This window comes from Balaenoptera physalus (assembly GCF_965194825.1).
Source record: "Balaenoptera physalus genome assembly, chromosome: 13".
Classification (NCBI taxonomy): Eukaryota; Metazoa; Chordata; class Mammalia; order Artiodactyla; family Balaenopteridae; genus Balaenoptera; species Balaenoptera physalus.
In genome coordinates, this window is record NC_138892.1 from 9,918,760 (window position 1) to 9,939,850 (window position 21,091).

General features: G+C 48.4%; 1 protein-coding gene across 3 annotated transcripts in view; it reads right to left on the bottom strand.

Moving 5' to 3' along the window:
- Nucleotides 1-19,366, bottom strand: part of GTPBP1 (GTP binding protein 1) — a 28,701-nt gene extending 9,335 nt beyond the window's left edge. For 2 of the 3 annotated variants that reach the window (XM_082420034.1, XM_082420035.1), the window contains exons 1-8: nt 19,117-19,366; nt 16,339-16,450; nt 10,256-10,436; nt 9,311-9,659; nt 5,523-5,646; nt 4,547-4,661; nt 649-793; nt 351-533 (exon numbers count right to left, since the gene is read on the bottom strand). In XM_082420034.1, coding sequence (XP_082276160.1) covers nt 351-533; nt 649-793; nt 4,547-4,661; nt 5,523-5,646; nt 9,311-9,659; nt 10,256-10,436; nt 16,339-16,450; nt 19,117-19,308 — 1,401 coding nt within the window. In that variant the 5' untranslated portion in view covers nt 19,309-19,366. Of the gene's footprint in view, nt 1-350; nt 534-648; nt 794-4,546; nt 4,662-5,522; nt 5,647-9,310; nt 9,660-10,255; nt 10,437-16,197; nt 16,256-16,338; nt 16,451-19,116 lie in introns of those variants that run through there. The other variant, XM_082420036.1, reaches the window with a different exon arrangement.
- Nucleotides 19,367-21,091: the final 1,725 nt, after the last annotated feature.

Genomic DNA, 21,091 nt, shown 5'->3' on the forward strand with positions numbered 1-21,091 from the left:
CCAGGGGACTGAAAGCTGAATGGCAGGAGGATCTGGCATGGATTGAAGAGCCCCGTGTAGAAGGACCCCAGCAAGAAGGAAGAGCAGGAAGGCTCCCAGCTGACCTCACCGAGCTCAGGGTACCAGGTGGAGGAACAGAGCTCAGGAGGCCGGCAGGCCTAGGTTCAAGTCCCGGTGTTCTCCCCGAATGCTGGGCAAGTCACTCAGACTCTCCTGAGCCTCAGTTTCCTCATCTGTAAAAGTGAGGTCAGTAATCCCTGCCTTGCAGAGTGGCTGTGAGGACTGGAGATGACCCAGAGCCTAGCATAACACGGAGCCCGAGGGGAGTTCTTGGTTTTATCAACACTCACCTTCTTCAGTGCGAAGGAGGCCGTCTGGCCCCCCCGCACCTCCTTGACAGGCATGCGCTTGCGATGGATCGATTTGACAGCAATAGACAGGAAGTTACCCAAAGGATCTGGGCCCAGCAGCAGCGTGTCATTCAGCTTGATCAGGCCCCTCAGCGTTGTCCCCGACACCACTGTTCCCACACCCTGCAGACAAGACCCCGGCCCAGTAAGTCCACTGGCACTACAGACTCACCCCGGCTCCCCTGCGGGAAGCGCCACTCAGCCTCCCACCTTGCTCAGTCCACCTGAACCCACTCACCGGGACAGAGTAGGTGTCGTCAATCTGAAACTCAGCGGGCTCCTCCTCCCGGTAACTGGTGCGAGGCGACAGCAGGTTGAGGAACATCTTCAGCAGATCTAGGTTCTCGCCTGTAACGTTGGAGATCTGGAATATCGGGCACATCCTAAGGTGGGGGGGGGGGTGTGGAGAGAGAGGAAGAAAGGTGCTCAGGTGGCGAACTCCCGCCTGATAGGGGATGAGCAGCAGGAGGGCTCCTGGAACAGCTGCTGCTGCTAAGGGTCGCACCACCCCTTCACTGGCCTCCCAGGCCCTCTGCCCAGCCCACCTGCTTCTGTCCAGACCTGCTCTGAGGCCTCCTCCTCCTATTTAGTTTTGTCTCTGAAACCTGTCCCCTCCTCTCTGTCTCGGTACCACTACCCTATTTCGAGTGACCACGACTGCCTCTTCTTCCTAAAGCACACACATCCTTAAAACCTTAACCAACTTTCCACTGCAGAAAAGACAGCCGGAATCCCTCCTCCCAACATCTCTGCCAGTTTCTCTCAAATTCCTATATTCCAGCCAGACCACGGAACACTCCCTCCCTTCTCCTAAGACCTCGGTACCTTTTTGTTCCCATGTACTTGTTCACTCTGATCCTCCCGCCTGAATTCCTTCCCTCTTATGCAACTACCAAGTCCTCTCATCCTTCAGAGCCCATTTCCAGCGCCGCCTCTTCCAGGGAATCCTTCCCAGATGGGCACTCTTCATTCCCTCTGAGTTTTCAAAGAACCTTATTTTTTTTTGGTAAATTTTATTGAAGTATAGTTGATTTACAATGTTAATTTCTGCTATACAGCAAAGTGACTCAGTTATACACATATATATATTCTTTTTCATATTCTTTTCCATTATGGTTTGTCACAGGATTTTTTTTTTTTTTTAGTTTATTTATTTTTGGCTGCATTGGGTCTTCGTTGCTGTGCGTGGCCTTTCTCTAGTTGTGGAGAGCAGGGGCTACTCTTCGTTGCGGTGCGTGGGCTTCTCATTGCGGTGGCTTCTTGTTGCAGAGCATGCTCTAGAGTGCAGGCTCAGTAGTTGTGGCACATGGGCTCAGTAGTTGTGGCTCACGAGCTCTACAGCGCAGGCTCAGTAGTTGTGGCACACGGGCTTAGTTGCTCCGCAGCATGTGGGATCTTCCCGGAGCAGGGCTCGAACCCGTGTCCCCTGCGTTGGCAGGTGGATTCTTAACCACTGTGCCACCAGGGAAGCCCTGTCACAAGATATTGAATATAGTGCCCTATGCTATACAATAGGACCTTGTTGTTTATCCGTCCTATATATAGTAATTTGCCTCTGCTAATCCCAAACTCCCACTCCTTCCCTCCCCTACTCCCCCTCAGCAACCACAGTCTGTTCTCTATGTCCGTGAGTCTGTTTATGCTTCACAGATATGTTGATTTGTACTGTATTTTAAATTTCACATATAAGTGATATCATATGGTATTTGTCTTTCTTTCTGACTTACTTCGCTTAGTATGATAATCTCTAGGTCCATCCATGTTCCTGCAAATGGCATTATTTCGTTCTTTTTTATGGCTGAGTAATATTCCATTGTATATATATACCATATCTTATTTATCCATTCATCTGTTGATGGACATTTAGGTTGTTTCCATGTCTTGGCTACTGTAAATAGTGCTATGAATATAGGAGTGCATGTATCTTTTAGAATTATAGTTTTGTCTGGGTATATGCCCGGGAGTGGGATTACTGGATCATATGGCAACTCTATTTTTAGTTTGTTCTTTTAAATTAATTTTTTGGCTGCACTGGGTCTTTGTTGCTGTGCACAGGCTTTCTCTAGTTGCGGTGAGCAGGGGCTACTCTTTGTTGCGGTGCGCGGGCTTCTCATTGAGGTGGCTTCTCTTTGTTGCGGAGCATGGGCTCTAGGTGTGCAGCCTTCCGTAGTTGTGGCACGCGGGCTCAGTAGTTGTGGCTCACAGGCTCTAGCGCGCAGGCTCAGTAGTTGTGGTGCACGGGCTTAGCTGCTCCGCATCATGTGGGATCTTCCAGGACCAGGGCTCGAACCCGTGTCCCCTGCACTGGCAGGCAGATTCTTAACCACTGCGCCACCAGAGAAGTCCCTATTTTTAGTTTTTTGAGGAACTGTTTTCCATAGTGGCTGCACCAATTTACATTCCCACAAACAGTGTAAGAGGGTTCCTTTTTCTCCACACCCTCTCCAGCATTTATTCGTAGACTTTTTAATGATGGCCATTCTGACTGGTGTGAGGTGGTACCTCATGTACTTTGGATTTGCATTTCTCTAATAACTAACGATGTTGAGCAACACTGCATGTACCTATTGGCTATCTGTATGTCTTGGGAGAACTTTTTGTGTCTCTGTTACACATGACTACATCTGATTTTCTGCCTGTTATCTGAATGGCCTCTATATCTCCTATTCATGATTAATCAAACTCCTCAAGATTAGGAATTATATATTTCCCACAGCTCCTAGAATAGGGACTGCACAGAATAGGCACTCAACAAAATGAATGAATTGAAATGGGGTCGACTGAAACGTGCCCCCTCTGCTGGCCAACTGCTGGTACTGAAGACAGCGTCAGGGCAGAGACACAGGCCACAATGTCAGGCTGCTCTGGGTCCTGTACTTAAGCAGCCCCAAGACTCTGGGAGAAGGAGCAGCGTTAACAAAATTTACTATTATCAAGAGATTATCTCTGACCAAGGAGTTGACCACCTTGAGAACAAGGACTATGCCCAAGTCAACTCTGACTCCTCAATGCCTAGATGAAAAGCCCAGCACGGAACAAACATCCAATAAATATTTATGGAATCAGGGAATTCCCTGGCGGTCCAGTGGTTAGGACTTGGCGCTTTCACTGCTGAGGGCCCAGGTTCGATCCCCGGTCAGGGAACTAGCATCCTACAAGCTGCGCGGCACGGCCAAAAAAAAAAAATTTATGGAATCAAAGGACACGCTAATGAGTAAATGCCAAAACTGATCTGTGATTAGAGAGCTTTTGAGAAACAACCGTGTAAAAAAATTAATAATAGGACTTCCCTGGTGGTGCAGCGGTTAAGAATCCGCCTGCCAATGCAGGGGACACGGGTTCGAGCCCTGGTCCGGGAAGATCCCACATGTCGCGGAGCAACTAAGCCCGTGCGCCACAACTACTGAGCCTGCGCTCTAGAGCCCATGTGCCACAACTACTGAAGTTCGTGCGCCTAGAGCCTCTGCTCCACAAGAGAAGCCACCGCAATGAGAAGCCTGCGCACCACAACGAAGAGTAGCCCCTGCTCGCCACAACTAGAGAAAGCCCGCGCGCAGCAACAAAGACCCAACGCAGCCAAAAATTTAAAAAAAAAAAAAAAATTAATAATAACCATTCTAAAAATGGCTGTGTATCTATCACACAGCAGCCAGGCACAGTGCTAAGTGCTTTACATACATCATTTCCAGCCCTTACAAGAGCCCTATGAAGAAGGTAATATTATTCCCATTTCACAGATAAGGACACTGAAATCTCAGCTGGGATTCCAACCTCAGTGAGACCAGCACCTCAGAATCTGGGTCACCTGATACAGCCCCCAAGCAACACTGCTGAGAGCAGAATCTTCTATTTCAACCAATCTCTGTACCTGTGCAGAAGTGAATGCTCCCAGGACTTCCCTGGTGGACCAGTGGCTAAGACTTCATGCACCCAACGCAGGAGGGCCGGGTTCGATCCCTGGTCAGGGAACGAGATCCCACATGCTGCAACTGAAGAGTTCGCATGCCACCACTAAAAGATCCCGCATGCCACAATGAAGATCCCACGTGCCACAACTAAGACCCGGCGCAGCCAAATAAATATTTAAAAATACATAAATAAATAAAAGGAGGAAGTGAATGCTCCGTACCCATTACCTCTCAGAGCTGAAGTTGGAGGCTGTAACGATCACATCATCCTTGCTCTGCACCAACACGGGGATCTTGCGGCAGCCGGGCGACTTCAGCAGGCGCTGTAACAGCTTTAGGGTTTCTTAAAGGGTAAAATGGAACAAAATTAGGGGAACATAGCCTTCTCTTTGGCCAGGCTTCTGGGGCAAGACAGGTCCACTCATTACTGATGCAAGCAGGAGACAAACAGATGGACAGTGTTAAATGCCATAATGCCTGGAGAAGCAAAAGGAGCATCAAAACTTTGGGTGGGTAAGTGCTTGCTAGAGCAGAAGGAGAGTACAGATGGGGACTGTCCGCTAAGGTTATAAGTCTGAAACCTGTCAGGTTTCTCCAGAGTCTCTAGAAGACCCGCCTCCTATAAGCAAGTGATTTGGGAGTCCACCAGAAGGACAATGTTGTTCCTAGAATGCCCTGCTTCCTGGAAAAAAAGTTCATCTGACAAAAGGATCTCTAGGACATTTAGACACCTGTAGAAGCCCTTATGAGGCCCTCCAAAAGGATACGTCTTCACTTCTCTTCCACCATCTTTAGCAACGGGGGAGAAATGCATGAAAGCCTAGTCTTGCAACACTGTTTTGAAACCTTTGGTGGTAAAAGGTAATCAGACTCTCTGCCCAAATGTCTCCATGTATGTCCAGCTTAGATGGTAAAACCCAACCCCTTCTGCCTGGAACCATCTGAAAAGAGATGCCAGATTAGGGATTTCAAGGACCCTGAATTTGTAACCAGAAGGAACAATGAGCAGGAGATAACTCTAAGCTGTGCTCAGACCAAGAGGCAAACAGGGAGAAAGCAAAAGATTCTGGGTTGATGGACATTCAGGCCAAGGTCTAAGCACAACACAAGGAAACAGAAAATTCCGGGTAGCAGATCACCAAGGAGCCACAGTGCATGACTGCCCCAAACAGAGAGACTGCTACTGGCTGCTGGCTTCACTTACCTTGCAGGATGTTGGCAGGACACATGTCAATCTTGGTGACCACCACAAAGACAGGCACATTGAGTGCCAATGCCAAGCCCAGGTGCTCCTTTGTCATCCCCACGATGCCAGCATTGCTGCCCACCTGCCCCGACACAGAAAGAACCGTCAGGACACGGGAGACAGAGACTGCTGCCGGGTGGGCACAGGGGCTCAAAGAAGGCTGAGGTAAGAGAGAACTCCCATCTCTGAGGCCACCATCAGGACAGGACACAGGCGGCACAAGTCTTAGGCCAGAAACAAAATGGCTGTAGATGAAAGCTGGGCTGGGCACAGATTGCTTTAACCTCCAATTTAACAGTGTGGGCTATCAAAATCTGAGGAGACTTCAAAACAATAAAAAAGACAAACTCAGTCTGGGAAAACAAAGTCATCGAAGTGGATTCAGTTTAACATCCCTGGCCCCCAGTTACCCAATCTATAAAATGGGGGATAATAATATTCACTTTAGAGGGTCACTTAGGTTTAAATGACCAAACATATGTCAAAGGTCCAGCACACAACTAGCACGAATTAGGTATTGAAGCAATGGCAGGGACTTCCCTGGTGGCGCAGTGGTTGGGAATCTGCCTGACAATGCAGGGGACACGGGTTCGAGCCCTCGTCCAGAAAGATCCCACATGCCGCGGAGCGGCTAGGCCCCGGTGCCACAATTACTGAGCCTGTGCTCTGGAGCCCGTGAGCCACAACTACTGAGGCCTGCGCACCTAGAGCTCGTGCTCTGCAACAAGAGAGGCCACCGCAATGAGAAGCCCATGCACCGTGACAAAGAGTACTGCCCATGTGCAGCAGTAAAGACCCAGTGCAGCCAAATAAATAAATATAAATAAATTTATTTTAAAAAAAAAAGCAATGGCAGCTGTTACTACTGTTACCATTCCTTCCTGTAACAATAAATGTTTTAAAATATTATCATAAAGGCTGGTTAAATAAATTAGAGCACATGCACAAGTGTGCGATACAAAAGAAAGAGAAAACTCTTAACTGATGTGGGGTAATCTCTAAGATATGTTTTAGTGGGAAAAAGCAAGGTGGTATACAGCATGCTACCACAGAGAGTGGTGATTGGATCACCGTTTGAAAAAAGCAGCTGGAAGACATTTGGGGGAACATCTGAGATAACATAAATACTTTTAGACTAGATATTGTATGATATTAGGGAACTCTTGTTCGTCTTCTTGGTTGCAATAACAGTAGGAGACTGTGTGCTAAAGTATTTTAGGAGCTGTGTGCTGAAGTATTTGGGGGTGAAGAGTCACAATGTCTATAATACAATCTACTTTCAAATGATACAGCCAAAAAACCAACCAACCAAAAAAACAAAAACAAACAAAAAGAAAACAAAAACCATACACACACACATAGAAAAACTCCACATACGCATCTATCACATGTACAGATAAATATGGCAAAATATTAATGATTGTTGACTCTGAGTGGTGGGTTTATGGTGTTCGTTGTACTATTCTTTCAACTTTTCTGAATGTCTGAAATTGGAGGGAGAGAATATACACATATATGCTGGTGTGATTACAAAATATCTCTAGAGGATACATAAGAAACTGGAAGTACTGGTTGCCTGTGGAGGAAACAACACAGGCGGAAGAGAGGCTTTAAGTCCTTTGGTACCTTTTAATTTTTGTACCATATGAATGTATTACTTACTAAAACAAAATAAAATTAAAATTAAAATCGCCATGACATATTTATACAGGGCTTTATACATTCCACAGGGACTTCCCTGGTGGTCCGGTGGTAAAGTCCCCTTCCAAGGCAGGGGACGCAGGTTCGATCCCTGGTTGGGAAACTAAGATTCCACATGCCGCGGGGTAACTAAGCCCGCGTGCCACAACTACTGAGCCCGTGCGCCTCAACCAGACAGCCCACGTGCTGCAAACTACAGAGCCCACGCACTCTGGAACCCGCGTGCCACAACTAGAGAGAGAAAACGTGCACTCTACAACTAGAGAGAAGCCTGCATGCTGCAACGAAGCGCCAGCGCACCGCAACGAAAGATCCCGCGTGCTGCAACTAAGACCCACCACAGCCAAAAATAATAAATAAATATACATTCCAGTGTTTTCAAGCGATGCTCTCATCTGATCATTAGGATTCCCAGGTGAGCTACCACCCCACCAGCACAGATGTCCCACGCATGTTCCCTTTGCCTACACCGAGACCCCTCCACCATTTCCCTCCTAATTCTTCCCATTCCCTCCAACCACCTTTCCTAACCAACCCAGACCTGCTTTTATTCTTCCCAAGCGGGATAAGAGAATGCTCTCTCTCTCTGTTGTCTCTATATTTTCAAGGTTTTTTTGTTTTTGTCTTTCTGGAAATTGATTGCCATGGAACAATAATGAAATATTTCATTGTTTTCCACAGAAATTTTTAGTATTTAGCTCATGGCCCAGAAATCAGATAATACATTTCATCTGGGGTGAAGATATGTCCATTAATTGACCTTGATCACTGTAGCTCAGTTAGAAAAACGCTCATGTTAAACTGATTTCTATACCCTTCTTAATCTCAACCCAACAACAGCCCCAAATACACCCTATGGCGCTTCCTTCGAAACCCCTTTTTGTAGAGCGGCTTTCCTTAGCCAGTCAAGGTCGGTAAGGGCCCCTTGTAACGTTCAAAGATATGGGAGATAAAACCACACTGCTATCGCAAGAACCTCGGGCAGAGAGCTGACAAGAGTGTTCACACATACGCTCTGCCTCTCTTTACTCTCCGGTCTGGGGAGAATTTGCCTGAAAACCTGTGTTTGTGGGGCAACTTGATCAAGTTTGCTCTGAACAGATGTTGGCATTTACTACACTTATTAATACAGGCAGCTGGAGGAATTGGGAAATGGGGAAGGGTTTTGAGAAGGATTTTTGCCAAAGGAAAACTCGCTCGCTTGCACTCTCTGTGAAAGCTGTGCAGTTGTGACCAAGGCTGTGGGCCTCACAGACCCCTACTCTCTGGCCAGGCAGATCAAAGGGGCCCAAATGCGAGCTTCGAAGCATGATCCAGCCCAGAAGCCTCTGCTCCCTTCCCTTTTCAGTTCACCTACATGATGAGCTGCTGAAAAATCTATTCCCACTAGACTGTAAGCTCTATGGGGGCTTGGGACAGCCTGTTCACTGCTCTGTCTTCAGGCCTGGCACAGTAATAGGCATGCAGAAGCTTCTCAGCAAATAGCTGTGGGACTGGTTGACACTGGTTCCAGGCTTCAGAAGAGGCCACCTCTCAGGCCCCTCAGTGGCTGTCTGCACTCTCCTCCATTTCCTTCCCAGGCCGCCCCACCTCTCAGGCCCCTCAGTGGCTGTCTGCACTCTCCTCCATTTCCTTCCCAGGCCGCCCCACCTCTCAGGCCCCTCAGTGGCTGTCTGCACTCTCGTCCATTTCCTTCCCAGGCCGCCCCACCTCTCAGAGTAGCCCAACTCCAGGAGGAAATACTTCTGAAGGTAATAAGAAATGCCCCAGGAGAAACCCTCCCCACCCCGCTCCGAAAAATAAGAGAGGTCTGCAAATGGCACCTTGGTTTCTGCTTAGAGGATCTCCTCCTGGCCTAACCTAGGAGAAAGATCAAGGTACACTCCTTGAGAAGGCTGGGCACCCCTGCAAAACTTGTCGCTCTTATCCAATTTCAAAGCCCTAAACCAAAAGGCCCCGGTCTCAGAACAATTGCAAACACTTGCATATCACCACACCCCAGGAGCCCAGCTGAAGCCCCCCGTCCTCAGCAGCGCCTCACTTACCATGAGCATGCAGAAGTCAGGCAAATGGCCCGTCATGCCAAAGACAGTGGTCTTCAGGTACTTCTCATGGCCAGCCAAGTCGATGAAAGTAATCACCTTAGTGGATTTCTCACAGATCTTTGTCCACTCCAGGCTGCCACCGTGGCTGTCTGGCTTGTTTACCACATTGCCTTCACTGTCAAAGCCCAGAATGTCGTTGCCCACGCTGCTGGTGCGACCAGATTCAATCTCATGTTTGTGGCGGAAGAGTTTCTGGCGGGCGAAGCCTCGGCCATTGTCCAGCTCCCCGTGGGTCAGGACCCCCAGAAGCGTGCTTTTGCCGGCATCCACGTTGCCCACTACCGCTACCCTGTGTGAACACAAACGCACACATCTGTGTGAGAGTTGGTGAGTGAGTGAAGCGAACCTCAGCAGCCGGATCCATAAGGACAGGCTCACGCCCGAGCCTCTCCAGCTCTCTGCTCCTTCTGTTCACGGATGAGCACATTAGGAATGCTCCTGGAGCTGTATCCAGGGAGTAGAAAGTTATTCCGGAGGAACTGAGTTCCCACCACAATGACTTTCTCCCTTAACTTCCACTAGCTTTCCCAAAGCTGCCAGACAGAAGCCCTAAAGCCAAGAGAGGTACAAAATGCTCTCCTCCATTACCCTGGTTTCAAGCCTCCCGGCCTGATGGGAAAGCAAATGCAGCCCACAAAATGGCCACAGAACATATGGTTGGCCTCTCTCCCACTCTTTCCAAAGGTAAATATTTAGGGATGAGGAAGTGCAGAAACAGAGAACGGAGCTATGGTGTCTCTGGACACTCTTTCCATGCCTCAGGAAGCGAAAGGGTGTAGCCGACACGCCAGGTGTCAAAGGCTCAATCACCATTCTCTGTGAAGCCCTATACCCCAAGGTCATGCTTCAGGGGACCTGGAACTGAAGGTTCTGAAGCCTCCTCACCTGACTTCCAGGAAGTCATTGTCTCCTACTCGTTTCCGGACCAGGTAATCGCGCACACGGCCCCCAGCTTCTTGGCGTTCCCGGAGGAGGATGACATCAGCCTCTATTTGTTCTGCCATGCTCTTCACTGTGGCGTAGGAGGCCTCCATGTCAGCTTCACTCAGCCCGTACTCAGTCCCATCTGGTGACAAGAACCCTGACGTCAGCCTGCCATCAAGTCTGCCAGTCGGCCACCCCTAGCCAAGGTCCCACCCTGGGCACTGAAGAACATGGCTCTCTCTACCAGGTACTTCAAAAACTTGGGCACAAGTAAAGTTAATAAATAACAGGCTTCCCCATTAAGCAGGGCATTCATTAATTCATTCAACAGTAATCACTGAGACTCTCCTAGGTTTTATGCCAAGTCTCATGCTGGGTACTGGGAATACAGGTGCCCTTAGCGAGCTCACAGCCCAGCGGGAGAGACAGGAAATTAATTAACTGCAATACAGCTTGAGTGCTTTACTACAGAACTGTACAAAGAAAATGTAAAGCATGAGCAACTAGCATTGCCTGGGGAAGCTGAGGACAGCTTTGCAGGGTGCTGACTCCAAGCTGCGTCTCCAAACATGAAAAATGGGCCTGCGGAGAAAGGAGGAAAGACATCCTAGGCAGCAGAGCAAAGCATGGAGCACGGCAGATCACGGCACGTCCAGGGACCAGTAAGCAGCTCGGCGCGTTGGGGAGCAGGATGTCAAGTGGCGGGAGACCACATGAGAGGCAGAAACAGTTAGGCAGACGAACATCACACAGCAGCAAAACACATATGTACCAGGGTGGGAAGCCTTGGGGTTACACAGGGGAGTAACAAGATCAGATCGCTGTGGGACAGAAAGATCTCTTGAGCAGCAGTGTAAAGTGAGCGCTGGCAAGCGAAAGACCAGAAACGGGGAGCCCAGTTAGGAAGTAATTCTAATAATCCAGGCAAGAGAAAATGACAGGAGTCAAAGGAAAATGGAGAGAGAATTTAAGAATGAGTTTAGGGACAGATTTTAACAGAGGTGGCTCAGGTGAAATGTCCAGCAAGTAGCTGGAAAAAATGAGTCTGAGCTTTGGATGAGGCAGGATGGACCAATCAACCACTACTTTACTGAATGCCTACTGTATGACAATCCTGGTCAGGTACTGTCCACGTGGTGTCACATTTCATTCCCGCAGTAGCTCCTCAGCTTCTCCTCCAGCTGTCTCCTGGGAGCGCTCCTCTCCTTCCCTGGGCTCACGTGCCCAACCTCTTTTCTGCCTCCAAAGACCCTGCAGCACCGTCTCTCACCCCGTTCCACTTCTTCCCCATACAAACAAGCTCAAGGCTTTCCTAAACTAAAGGAGACCCAACCCCTCTTCCCTGGCCCCAGCTCATCTACTGAGCTACCATCTCCTCCAAGCATCTCCAGAGTAATGGACACTTGTTGACTTTATTTCCTCACCACCTTCTCACTGATCTGATGACTCTGGAAAAAACTGGTTTTCAAGTCATCAGTGGCGTTCTGCCCACTCATCCAATGCCCTTTCCTTGACCCCTTCACAGTCAACACTGCTGGCAACTGTCCCTTTGTTTACTGAAGCACTTCATTCCCACCCTGCTTGTCTATAACCCAAACTCTACCGATTCACCTCCCGGCCCTCTGGGTCTTCCTTCTGTCTCCTCTGCTGGCTATTCCTGCTGCTGTCCCCAGATGCCAGTCTTTTTCAGTAGTCAGTCAGTGGCCTTCTTCTCTATCCTTGAAACATTCCCCTTGGCTGTCTCATTCTATGGGTTCAACTGTCACTTTGAAAACTATGAAAACATTCATATCTAGTCACTCTTCCCAGAGCTCCATCCACACCCTTTTTAAACAACAGCACAAAAACTAACACCATTAATAAAGCATTTTAGTCCTCCCTGCAACCCCATGAGTTAGGCATTACTGTTCCCATTTAACAGTGGGGAAACAGAACCCAGAGGTCTCTGAGCTGGGAGGGAGCAGAGGGGCCGTGTGAGCTTGGGTCTTCTGATCCCAAACCTAGAGCCTTTTCCTCGGCAAGGACTCCTCTTAGTGCCAGACCAGTTCCTCCTCTTGCCTTACCTATTTCTGATGACACCACTATCCTTCCAGTCACCCCAGCTTAACACTCATCACTCCAGTCCTGCCCCTTTCCTTGTCCCTGCTCTCCTCTTTTTGCCAATCCAATGCCACCAGCCTGATTCAGGCCGTTATTCTACCTGAATGGCCACAAGAGATCCCTAGCTGGTCTTAGCAAATCCAGTCTCTGTTTCCTCCAACCCATCCTGCATAGACATATAAGCTCACGGTCCTAAACAATGCACAGCTCTGACGTTGTCACTTCCGAGTCAAAGCCTTGGAAGGGCTCCCCAGGCCCAGCAGCGCTCAGTTCCAATTCCTTAGAGGCTTCCATCCCCCTCCCCCGTCCTCGCCTTCTAAGCTTTGTTCCAGTGCAGGTGGCCCCGTCACCATCCCTCCATGCCTCTGCACTTCTCTAGCTCTGTACCTTTGCTCACGTATTTCCTGCCCTAGAAAGCCAATCAGCACATCTCCACTTGTCCAAATCCTACCCATCCTGCTCCCTTATGAAGTTTACCATGGAACAGTGTTCTGGATGCGTGTCTTCCCCTGCTATACACAAGCATCTCGAGGACAAGGACCATATCTCAAACATTCCTGGACGCTCCATGAGGGGTGTCTTTCCTACACCAACTCCTCAAACGTTTGTAAAATGCAAAACAAATGAACAAAGAGGATGCAGTTGAGCCAAGGAGTTTCTTTTTCTTTTTCTTTTTTTTGGCTGTGCCGCATGGCATGCAGGATCTTAATTCCCCGACCAGGGATCGGACCCATGCCCCCTGCAGTGGAAGCACGGAGTCTTAACCACTGAACCGCCAGGGAAGTCCTGCAAGGAGTTTCTAAGTGCATGGCCAACTGAGCTCTGGAAATATTCTGGGTGAGAGAAGGACTCGGAAGCATCCCTAAGAGAAGGCCAGCTAGCCCTGCCATTCTTTCCAGACCCCCAAATTCTATCCAAACTTTCCTGCTTCTGGTACAATGAGAAGCAAAGCTTTCAGATTCTACCCCACACCAGCAGGCAATCACCAGTGTCACCTCATCCATCCAGGACTTCCAGAAATGCACCCGGTCACATTACCCTTCTCCAGCACGCTCTGTACTCCTCACTCTGTAGGAGTGGAAACAAAGGCCAAGGAGAAAAGCCGCAGAGGTCCAATTACTAAAGGCCACATATTCAGCCATGCAGGAACCTAATCAGATCTCGGTCCTGCCACTGACTTACCTTTCCTATATGTACTCTCCTGCTCAACATGCTGCAAAGGCTCCCCAGACTTTCAGGATAAAAGTCTAAACGCTCTGGTATGGCATTCAAAGACCCTCAGATCTGGGCCCTGAGTACCTGTCCAGTCTCCCCTCCTGACACTCCCACCCTCACATTCTACATTTCCTACTTTACTGAATCACTCCTGGTCTACCAAATACTCCACACTCACCAATGCCTCCATGCCTCTGTGCCTGTGGCTTTCTCTGCTCACTCACTACTGCCTCCACTCACCTAGAAAACTCCTACTCATCCTTTAGAATTCACTGAAGGGGCACCTCCTCCTTTGGAAAGACTTTTAAGTCTTTTCTGACCCTCCCACGAAGATGTAACACTCCTCCCATGCTCCCTGAACTTTTAGTGCAGTACCTGGGTCTTAGAAAGTCATGATTTAATATTTGAGGAATGAACAAGGTTCTTTTTGAAAGAAATCTCATGGTAAATCAACTATAACCTGGAACCCTTAGAAAATTACTACTGCAACTATTAATACTAGCTAACATTTATATAATGCTTACTATATGCCAAGTGTTAATCTTTACCATGCCACCATGGACTAGATTCTATTATTATCCCCATTTTAAGACAAGGAAAAGAACCAGTAGGCAAACTTAGACCCACCAGGTTCCAGACCCTGAGCTAACTACTAGGTCACACTGCCTCCTTTTAAAATATCAACCTTAACTTAAGAATATATGCTTAGGGACTTCCCTGGTGGTCCAGTGGTTAAGACTCTGTGCTTCCAACGCAAGGGGTGCGGGTTCCATCTCTGGTCGGGGAACTAAGATTCTACATGCTGTGCGGCGTGGCCAAAAAAAGAAAAAAAAAAAAGAAAAAAAGAATGTACACTTAAAGAGCACATTCCTCCACCCTGCTTCGAATTTTTTTAAAGTCTAATTTATCCCTACAAAACTTGCCTCAGGTTGTGGGGGCAGTGGTGGTACCATCTGCCCGATTTCATAGACGAAGGAAGCGTCAAACAGAGGGCAAGCACCAAGCACACACAGAAAGTCAGGGATGAAGCTGACCCGGGGGCCTCGCATCTCTCTTAGTCTTCTGCTTGATCTGCAACTTGTTTAACTAATTACAATCTCTTTCTGCCCCTAAAGAATTCCAGCAGGAAGCAGTCACTATGAATCTAATAGCATCCAATTGGTAGATGCAAAGATAATGCTTGGGTGTGTAAAATACGTGCTAATGAATGTCTGACATCTTCTTATGCTGTGCCACGGGAGGGTTAATGAACTGTAAGCCACCAAGGTACGGTAAAGTTCACTAAGAGTCCACACTAAAGAATAAGCAAAGAGTCGGGGCTTTAAGAATCTAGGTCTTCAAAGAACAGTCCCAACACTTGTCAGAACTGATCTAGATGTGGTTTCTTCAGTTCTATAAGCTTGAGGTGACCTTTGAGTGGTTCATCCTATTACAGCAGGCCAGATGTGCACCTGACACAAAAGCTTTCAAAAGGCTACCAATGATCCCCCTAGTCACCAAATGGAATGGCTTTTTCTGAACCTGACTCTCCCTGCTGTCTCTGTAACACTTGACAATGCTGGCCAACTCCCTCTCTTTCTTGACAGAACCTCTTGGTTTGCCTATCTCTCTGACCATGCCTTCTTTAAGGTGGTAACACCTAAAACTGGGGAGGTGGCAGTAAATACAGAAAGGAAAGGATAGATATGAGAAACATTTCAAAGGAAAGCAGAGCAGTATTTGGAGATCAAACCCTTCTTTCTTGTGTCATTCTTGCAGCATTTCCAAATATTGTTTCCTACTGAGGTTAACTATGTATATGCCATCTCTCCTTCTTGGGACAGAGACCAGATTTTAAGTATCTAAAAGTGCTTTGCAACAGTATCAACACCTTCTAAGATACTTCATAGATATCTGTCAAATAGTTTAAGACTGATTTTGAGATTTCCTCCATCTTAGACTCAAAGTACAAAAGAATTATTACCTGCCTTTACAAAACCTACATTCAGCAAAGAGAACTAGTCCCTTAATGATGCATCGAGGCCTACTTAGGCTTCTTGTAAAGATGACAGAGACAAGATCTGGTACAGGCTAAATTCATAATTATTAAACAAGTCCAGCTGCCATTTCAGCAAAGATAATGTCTTAATGAAGATGAGAGTAAGCGGGCTTTGTATTGAGGATATAACTAGGAATGACCAGGGGGAAAAAAGCCCAGGATATAATCTGGGATTCTGTCATGGGGGCTGCCTTCCTCTAAAACAATGGGCCCCATTACAATGGAATAAGGGGCTTGGAGGACACTAACAAGTCCCTTCCAGAACGGCAACAAGCCTAGATGTCTGATGGGATCTCACAGGGAGAAAAGAGGACCTCTGTTATCACAGCTACCCCCACCGAATGGTCAGTATGGTCCAGGGCAAGGCAGCCTTGCTGAAGAGAGGAATTCTGGATGTCCTTTCCTTGCTGACATCAAGAAGTATCACAGGGGTTCTCTGCTAAGCAGGCAATAAGTAGCAATGGGATCTGTAAATCGGGCTTGGAGGGGAAGACCTAGAGCTGCCTAAGGAAGGCTTAATTCTAGAACTAACTGTGACTTACTCTATTACCTCGGACAAGAAGTTTCCTTGCTTTGTGCTTCATCTCCTCTTATGCAAATGTAGAGTACTGGCGGTAGAAAAGCAGCATCTGTAAAACCGCTTGGAAAGTGAATTTTTAAAATAGTAAAGTGAAAGGAAAACTATGCTCACCTGATCCCTGCCCAATGACATATATGGTCTCTCCGCATCCCTCGTCCATCCTCTCCCACATTTGCCGAAGTAGGCTGTCATACTGCTCTGATGTAGGGCTCACTAGAACCAGCTAGAAGAGAAACCAACAGCCTTAGGACCACACTTACTAGAAGAACACCACAGCCAAAGCAGATCAAGAGCCTGACCAAAGACCCTGACTGAACCCCACAGCACCCTGATCTAAAATAGCTGTGCAGCCCTCTCATGCCCTCTCTGCCTCTCCTTAAATAGCCTTTGAGCCCAAGGCCTTATGAGAGTTGAGTTATATGAAGTACTGAAATGAGTATGTCTGAACCACAACCCACAGAAAAGAGGGTGTGAGCAGCCTGCCTCCTGCTGCTTAACGGGAGAGGCAGGACCCACAATGACCGAGAATCTGGCATTGTAGGTAGAAATTAATGAGTAGTGCTTTACACCTACATGCCAAAGTCTTCTACCTGCAGCATGCAACTCACAGGACAGAGATCTCATATACTGCCATGCCCTCCATCCAAGGCCAATGGTTCCCATAATAACATAAGAAGTCTGTTCCAACTTGCCTTGGCTATCTCGATTATTTAGGAATCGGCAGTAAAAACTGCTGCAAGACTCATCTTTATCAACAAAACACATTACCTCTAAGATGGGTATTAGCACCGTCATTTTGCGACTTTCTGCCAATAACACTAAAATATCAACCACTTATCTGAGGAGGCCATTTACCAACAGGCATGTCAGATCCCATTCTCTAACCACTCATGTGTGACCTTGGACAAAGAACTTAACCTCTGAGTCTCAGTTTTTTAATCTACAAAATGGAGATACTACTACCTACATCCTAAGGCCACTGTAAAGACCAAATAAGATAACATGTAAAGCATCCAGTCCACAGCTCAATAAGTGGTAATTACAATTTTTTTCACCCAATCATCCTGGAAAAATCTTCCTGGATGAAACTAGCCACCACAGTTCACTAATTGTTTCTCCTTTTGGAAGCTCTCAGAGCCTTATGTCCATCCCCACATTTAACTGTAGCAAGTATATAAACTTATAGCTTCTAATCTTTTCCTCAGGAATCAATCTGTTCAACCCATCTATTCTCTCCCTTCACATCAGTTTTTCTTTTCAATATCATTAGTATTAATCTACATATAGCTTCTCAACTTTAAAATACTGAGAAGGACTTCCCCAGCTACGGGATGAAGCAACACTTCCCTATCCTGGTACATTAAATAAGTTGGTCAGGAAATAAAGGTACTACTCTCTGCAACTCTGCCCTGCAATTTCCCACTGTTTTCAGGTTTCTTCAGCACCTTGGCCATGAATTGACATCTAGCTCATCTGCTTGAGTCAAGTGTATCTCTTACAATTTCCTGAGTTGACTCATCAGAGCTTATACTTTGAACCTGGGTGCTGGGTCCTGTGCATCGTGTCCCATTACCTCACACATTTCCCCTGACCATCCTCTCTCTGAACTTGGCCAGCCTCGTTATGGCATTAGAGGCACCAGACAGGACCACTGTGACAAGGTGCAGTAGCAGCTTCTAAGTGCTCAGCAGAGACTAGAGGGAGAGATCAGTTAGCTGCAAGGTAAAGTTCTCTCCTGTTTGGATCAAGTTTTATGCAATTTTGCCACCACAGACTAGAAAGTCACAAATGTTTTCAAAAGTCGTTAAACTTCCCTACTGTAAGTATTCAACAACAGGTAGGAGGTGGTATCGGTGTTCTATCTTGCATCAGCTGCTATTTAATCTGCACAGGGAATTATCACTTTATTCAGTTCACTTCAAACATTTACTGAATAGTATGTAACCAGCAGTATAGTAGGTTTCTTACATACAGTTCTCATTTTTACAATGCATCTGTACTAAAAAGATGATGGTGCTGGAGAACTGAGAGGTTAAGAAACTTTCCCAAGGTCACAGAGCCTTTTTAACTGGCAGGGCAGGAAAGGGAACCCAGCCCTGTCTGACTCCCAAGTTGGCATTCTTTCTTTTAGCAATGTTAGGCACCTTCGAAACACCAGTCCCAAATTATACCTAATTTTTTATTCCTCCCACCCCAACGCCAAGCAGAAGATGAGCCCTTAAATCCTGCCCACCTTCTCAAGAGCTCAGAAGACACGATTTAAATCGTCCTTCATTATTCCAGTCAAACAACATAAGGTTCCACTCCCAGAATGGCGAAATGATGGGTCACTGCCCATCTTTCACTTCTGTTTTGGGTGGGTTTGTAAAGTAGACATTCTTCAGACGTCCTTCTCCCGGACTGAGCGACTACTTAATGTTTCCTCTCCCGACACCAGGAAGAGCCGCAGCTGCCTCCCTGCTCCCCCCTCGGACTACATGATCCTCCCGCGCGCCCTGCCCAAGCCACCTCCGACCCTAGGCTGCCGTGGACAGTCCACGGGGAGAGCCACTCTCGATCTCGGGGGAGGCGGCACCGCGTGAGGACGACCACTGCACGAGTAGCTGCCGGCATCCGGCGCCCGCGTTCCACGTGGCGGAGCCGAGGGGTTGTGATCTCGGCGGGAGCCGGACGGCGGGAGGCCGGGTGGGCGCCGCCGCGGAAGGACAGCGGTGCGGCGGACCGCCGGAGCCGCCCCTCGCCGGGGAGCCCGCCGCGCGTCCCGCACTTACAGGTGGGTAGGCTCGGCCCCTCCCGCCCCCGCCGTCGCCCCGGAGACTGCTCGGCCCCACCGCCCGGTCCCCCTCGGCGCCCGGTCCCCTCGGCGCCGGCGCCGGCGCCCGGGCCTACCTTGCTGGTGAGGTCCAGCTCTGGTTCGCCGTTGAGCGCCTCGCCGTCCTCGCTGCAGTCCGAGTCGAAGCCGCCGTGGATCCGGGCGGCAGCCGCCGCGGCCCTGGCCGCCCCCGGAGAGCTGGGCTCGGGGGCGAACATAGAGGCAGGGACCGGCGAGTCCATCGGGAAGCGACTCCGCTCGGCCGCCATCTTTAATAACTTAGGCTAATTCGTAGCCGGCCTCCCCTCCCTCCTCAGCTCATTTGCCTAATCTATGCGCAACCCCGCCCCAAACCTCATCAGAATAATTTATGCGAAATTTCTCCAGCCGCGTAGAGGATGACACGTATCTCTAGCTAAGAAACAATCGACCAGGCCTCTCAGCCACCAATCGCTGCAGCTCTTTCAAGCACCTAATGAATAATTAATGAGATCCAAAGCCCAACAACAAATGTCTGAGACGTCACGCGCCTTGATCGTAACTTGGGAGGGACAGCACCATCTCCACGCTACCTGCCAGGAGCCTTCCCGCCAATGGGAGCAGAGCAGGGCACGACTGACACAGCAGCCATACAATGAGAGAAATACACACAACGCTTACCTTCACCGCCCATCACTCTCCTCGTTTTCAGAGGCAGTGCTCAGCTTCCCAATCCTGCTGCTAGGCAGTTGGGGGCGGAGAGCCTTCCGATGATAGACAGGTGAAAGGCCCAATCCAGTCTTCGGATAAGTCCCGCGCCTCGGGCCACCGCCCACGGAGATAGTAAACTACGCAAGGCACCTCCCACTCAACTCAGTGACTCCGGGCAGTCACTGAAGGCTGATTTTCGACCTGCTGGCAGCCTCCAGGCAATTTTAACACTAGGATCGATGCCTGGAATACTACGGCAGCCAGAGCGCGGCAATTAACTGAACGCTGACCTTAGGGAGAATTCTCCATTCATTGCCTCTGCGGAGAGTGCAATTACACGACCAAAATGAGGCAACCAGCTCAATAGAAGCCAAAAGTACCTCAACACATTTGTGAAGTGTAAGGCCGAGATCTAGAGTCTGTTAAGGTAGTTTCCTATGGATGATTCTTTCTGTGTCATCAGCTGTGTAAAACCCAACCCAAAACACTATCAACAGAAGTTTTACTGTCTTGAATTCCTCTTCCAAAAGACTGAAGAGCTTTATGAAATTAGGGATTAGTCAAACTAATAATGCTGGCCATGGCCACTCGTCCCAGGCAGCAAGCAAGAAAGAGCAGCCGGGGGCTTCCCTGGTGGCGCAGTGGTTGAGAATCTGCCTGCCGATGCAGGGGACACGGGTTCGAGCCCTGGTCTGGGAAGATCCCACATGCCGCGGAGCAACTAGGCCCGTGAGCCACAATTGCTGAGCCTGCGCGTCTGGAGCTTGTGCTCCGCAACAAGAGAGGCCGCGATAGTGAGAGGCCCGCGCACCGCGATGAAGAGTGGCCCCCACTTGCCGCAACTAGAGAAAGCCCTCGCACAAAGACGAAGACCCAACACAGCCATAAATAAATAAATAAATAAACCCAAAGTTTAAAAAAAAAAAAAGAGCAGCCATTTGCGAAGATAACATACCCAGATTTAGGGGTTTGGAACACAAGATTTTGTGAGCAAGAGGCAGGGTTCCAAGGAGGCTTCAGTTTCAGGGATCTACTTGAGAGTTAAGAGGCAACTTCTTGTTCCTGTCTGCAACTACGATCAAATCTTTTTTTTTTTTTTTTAATATTTGGCTGCACCAGGTCTTAGTTGCGTGGCACGCGGGATCTTAGTTGCGGCATGCGGGATCTAGTTCCCCGACCAGGGATAGAACCCAGGCCCCCTGCATTGGGAGCGTGGAGTCTTAACCACTGGGCCACTAGGGAAGTCCCCAATCAAATTTTATCTGTACAAACACAGCTGGGAATCTGGGATGAGAAGTCATCCAACTCCAAAGGTCTTGATAATAGTTCTTCAATTTTTTTTTTTCTGGCGAAATTGCTCAC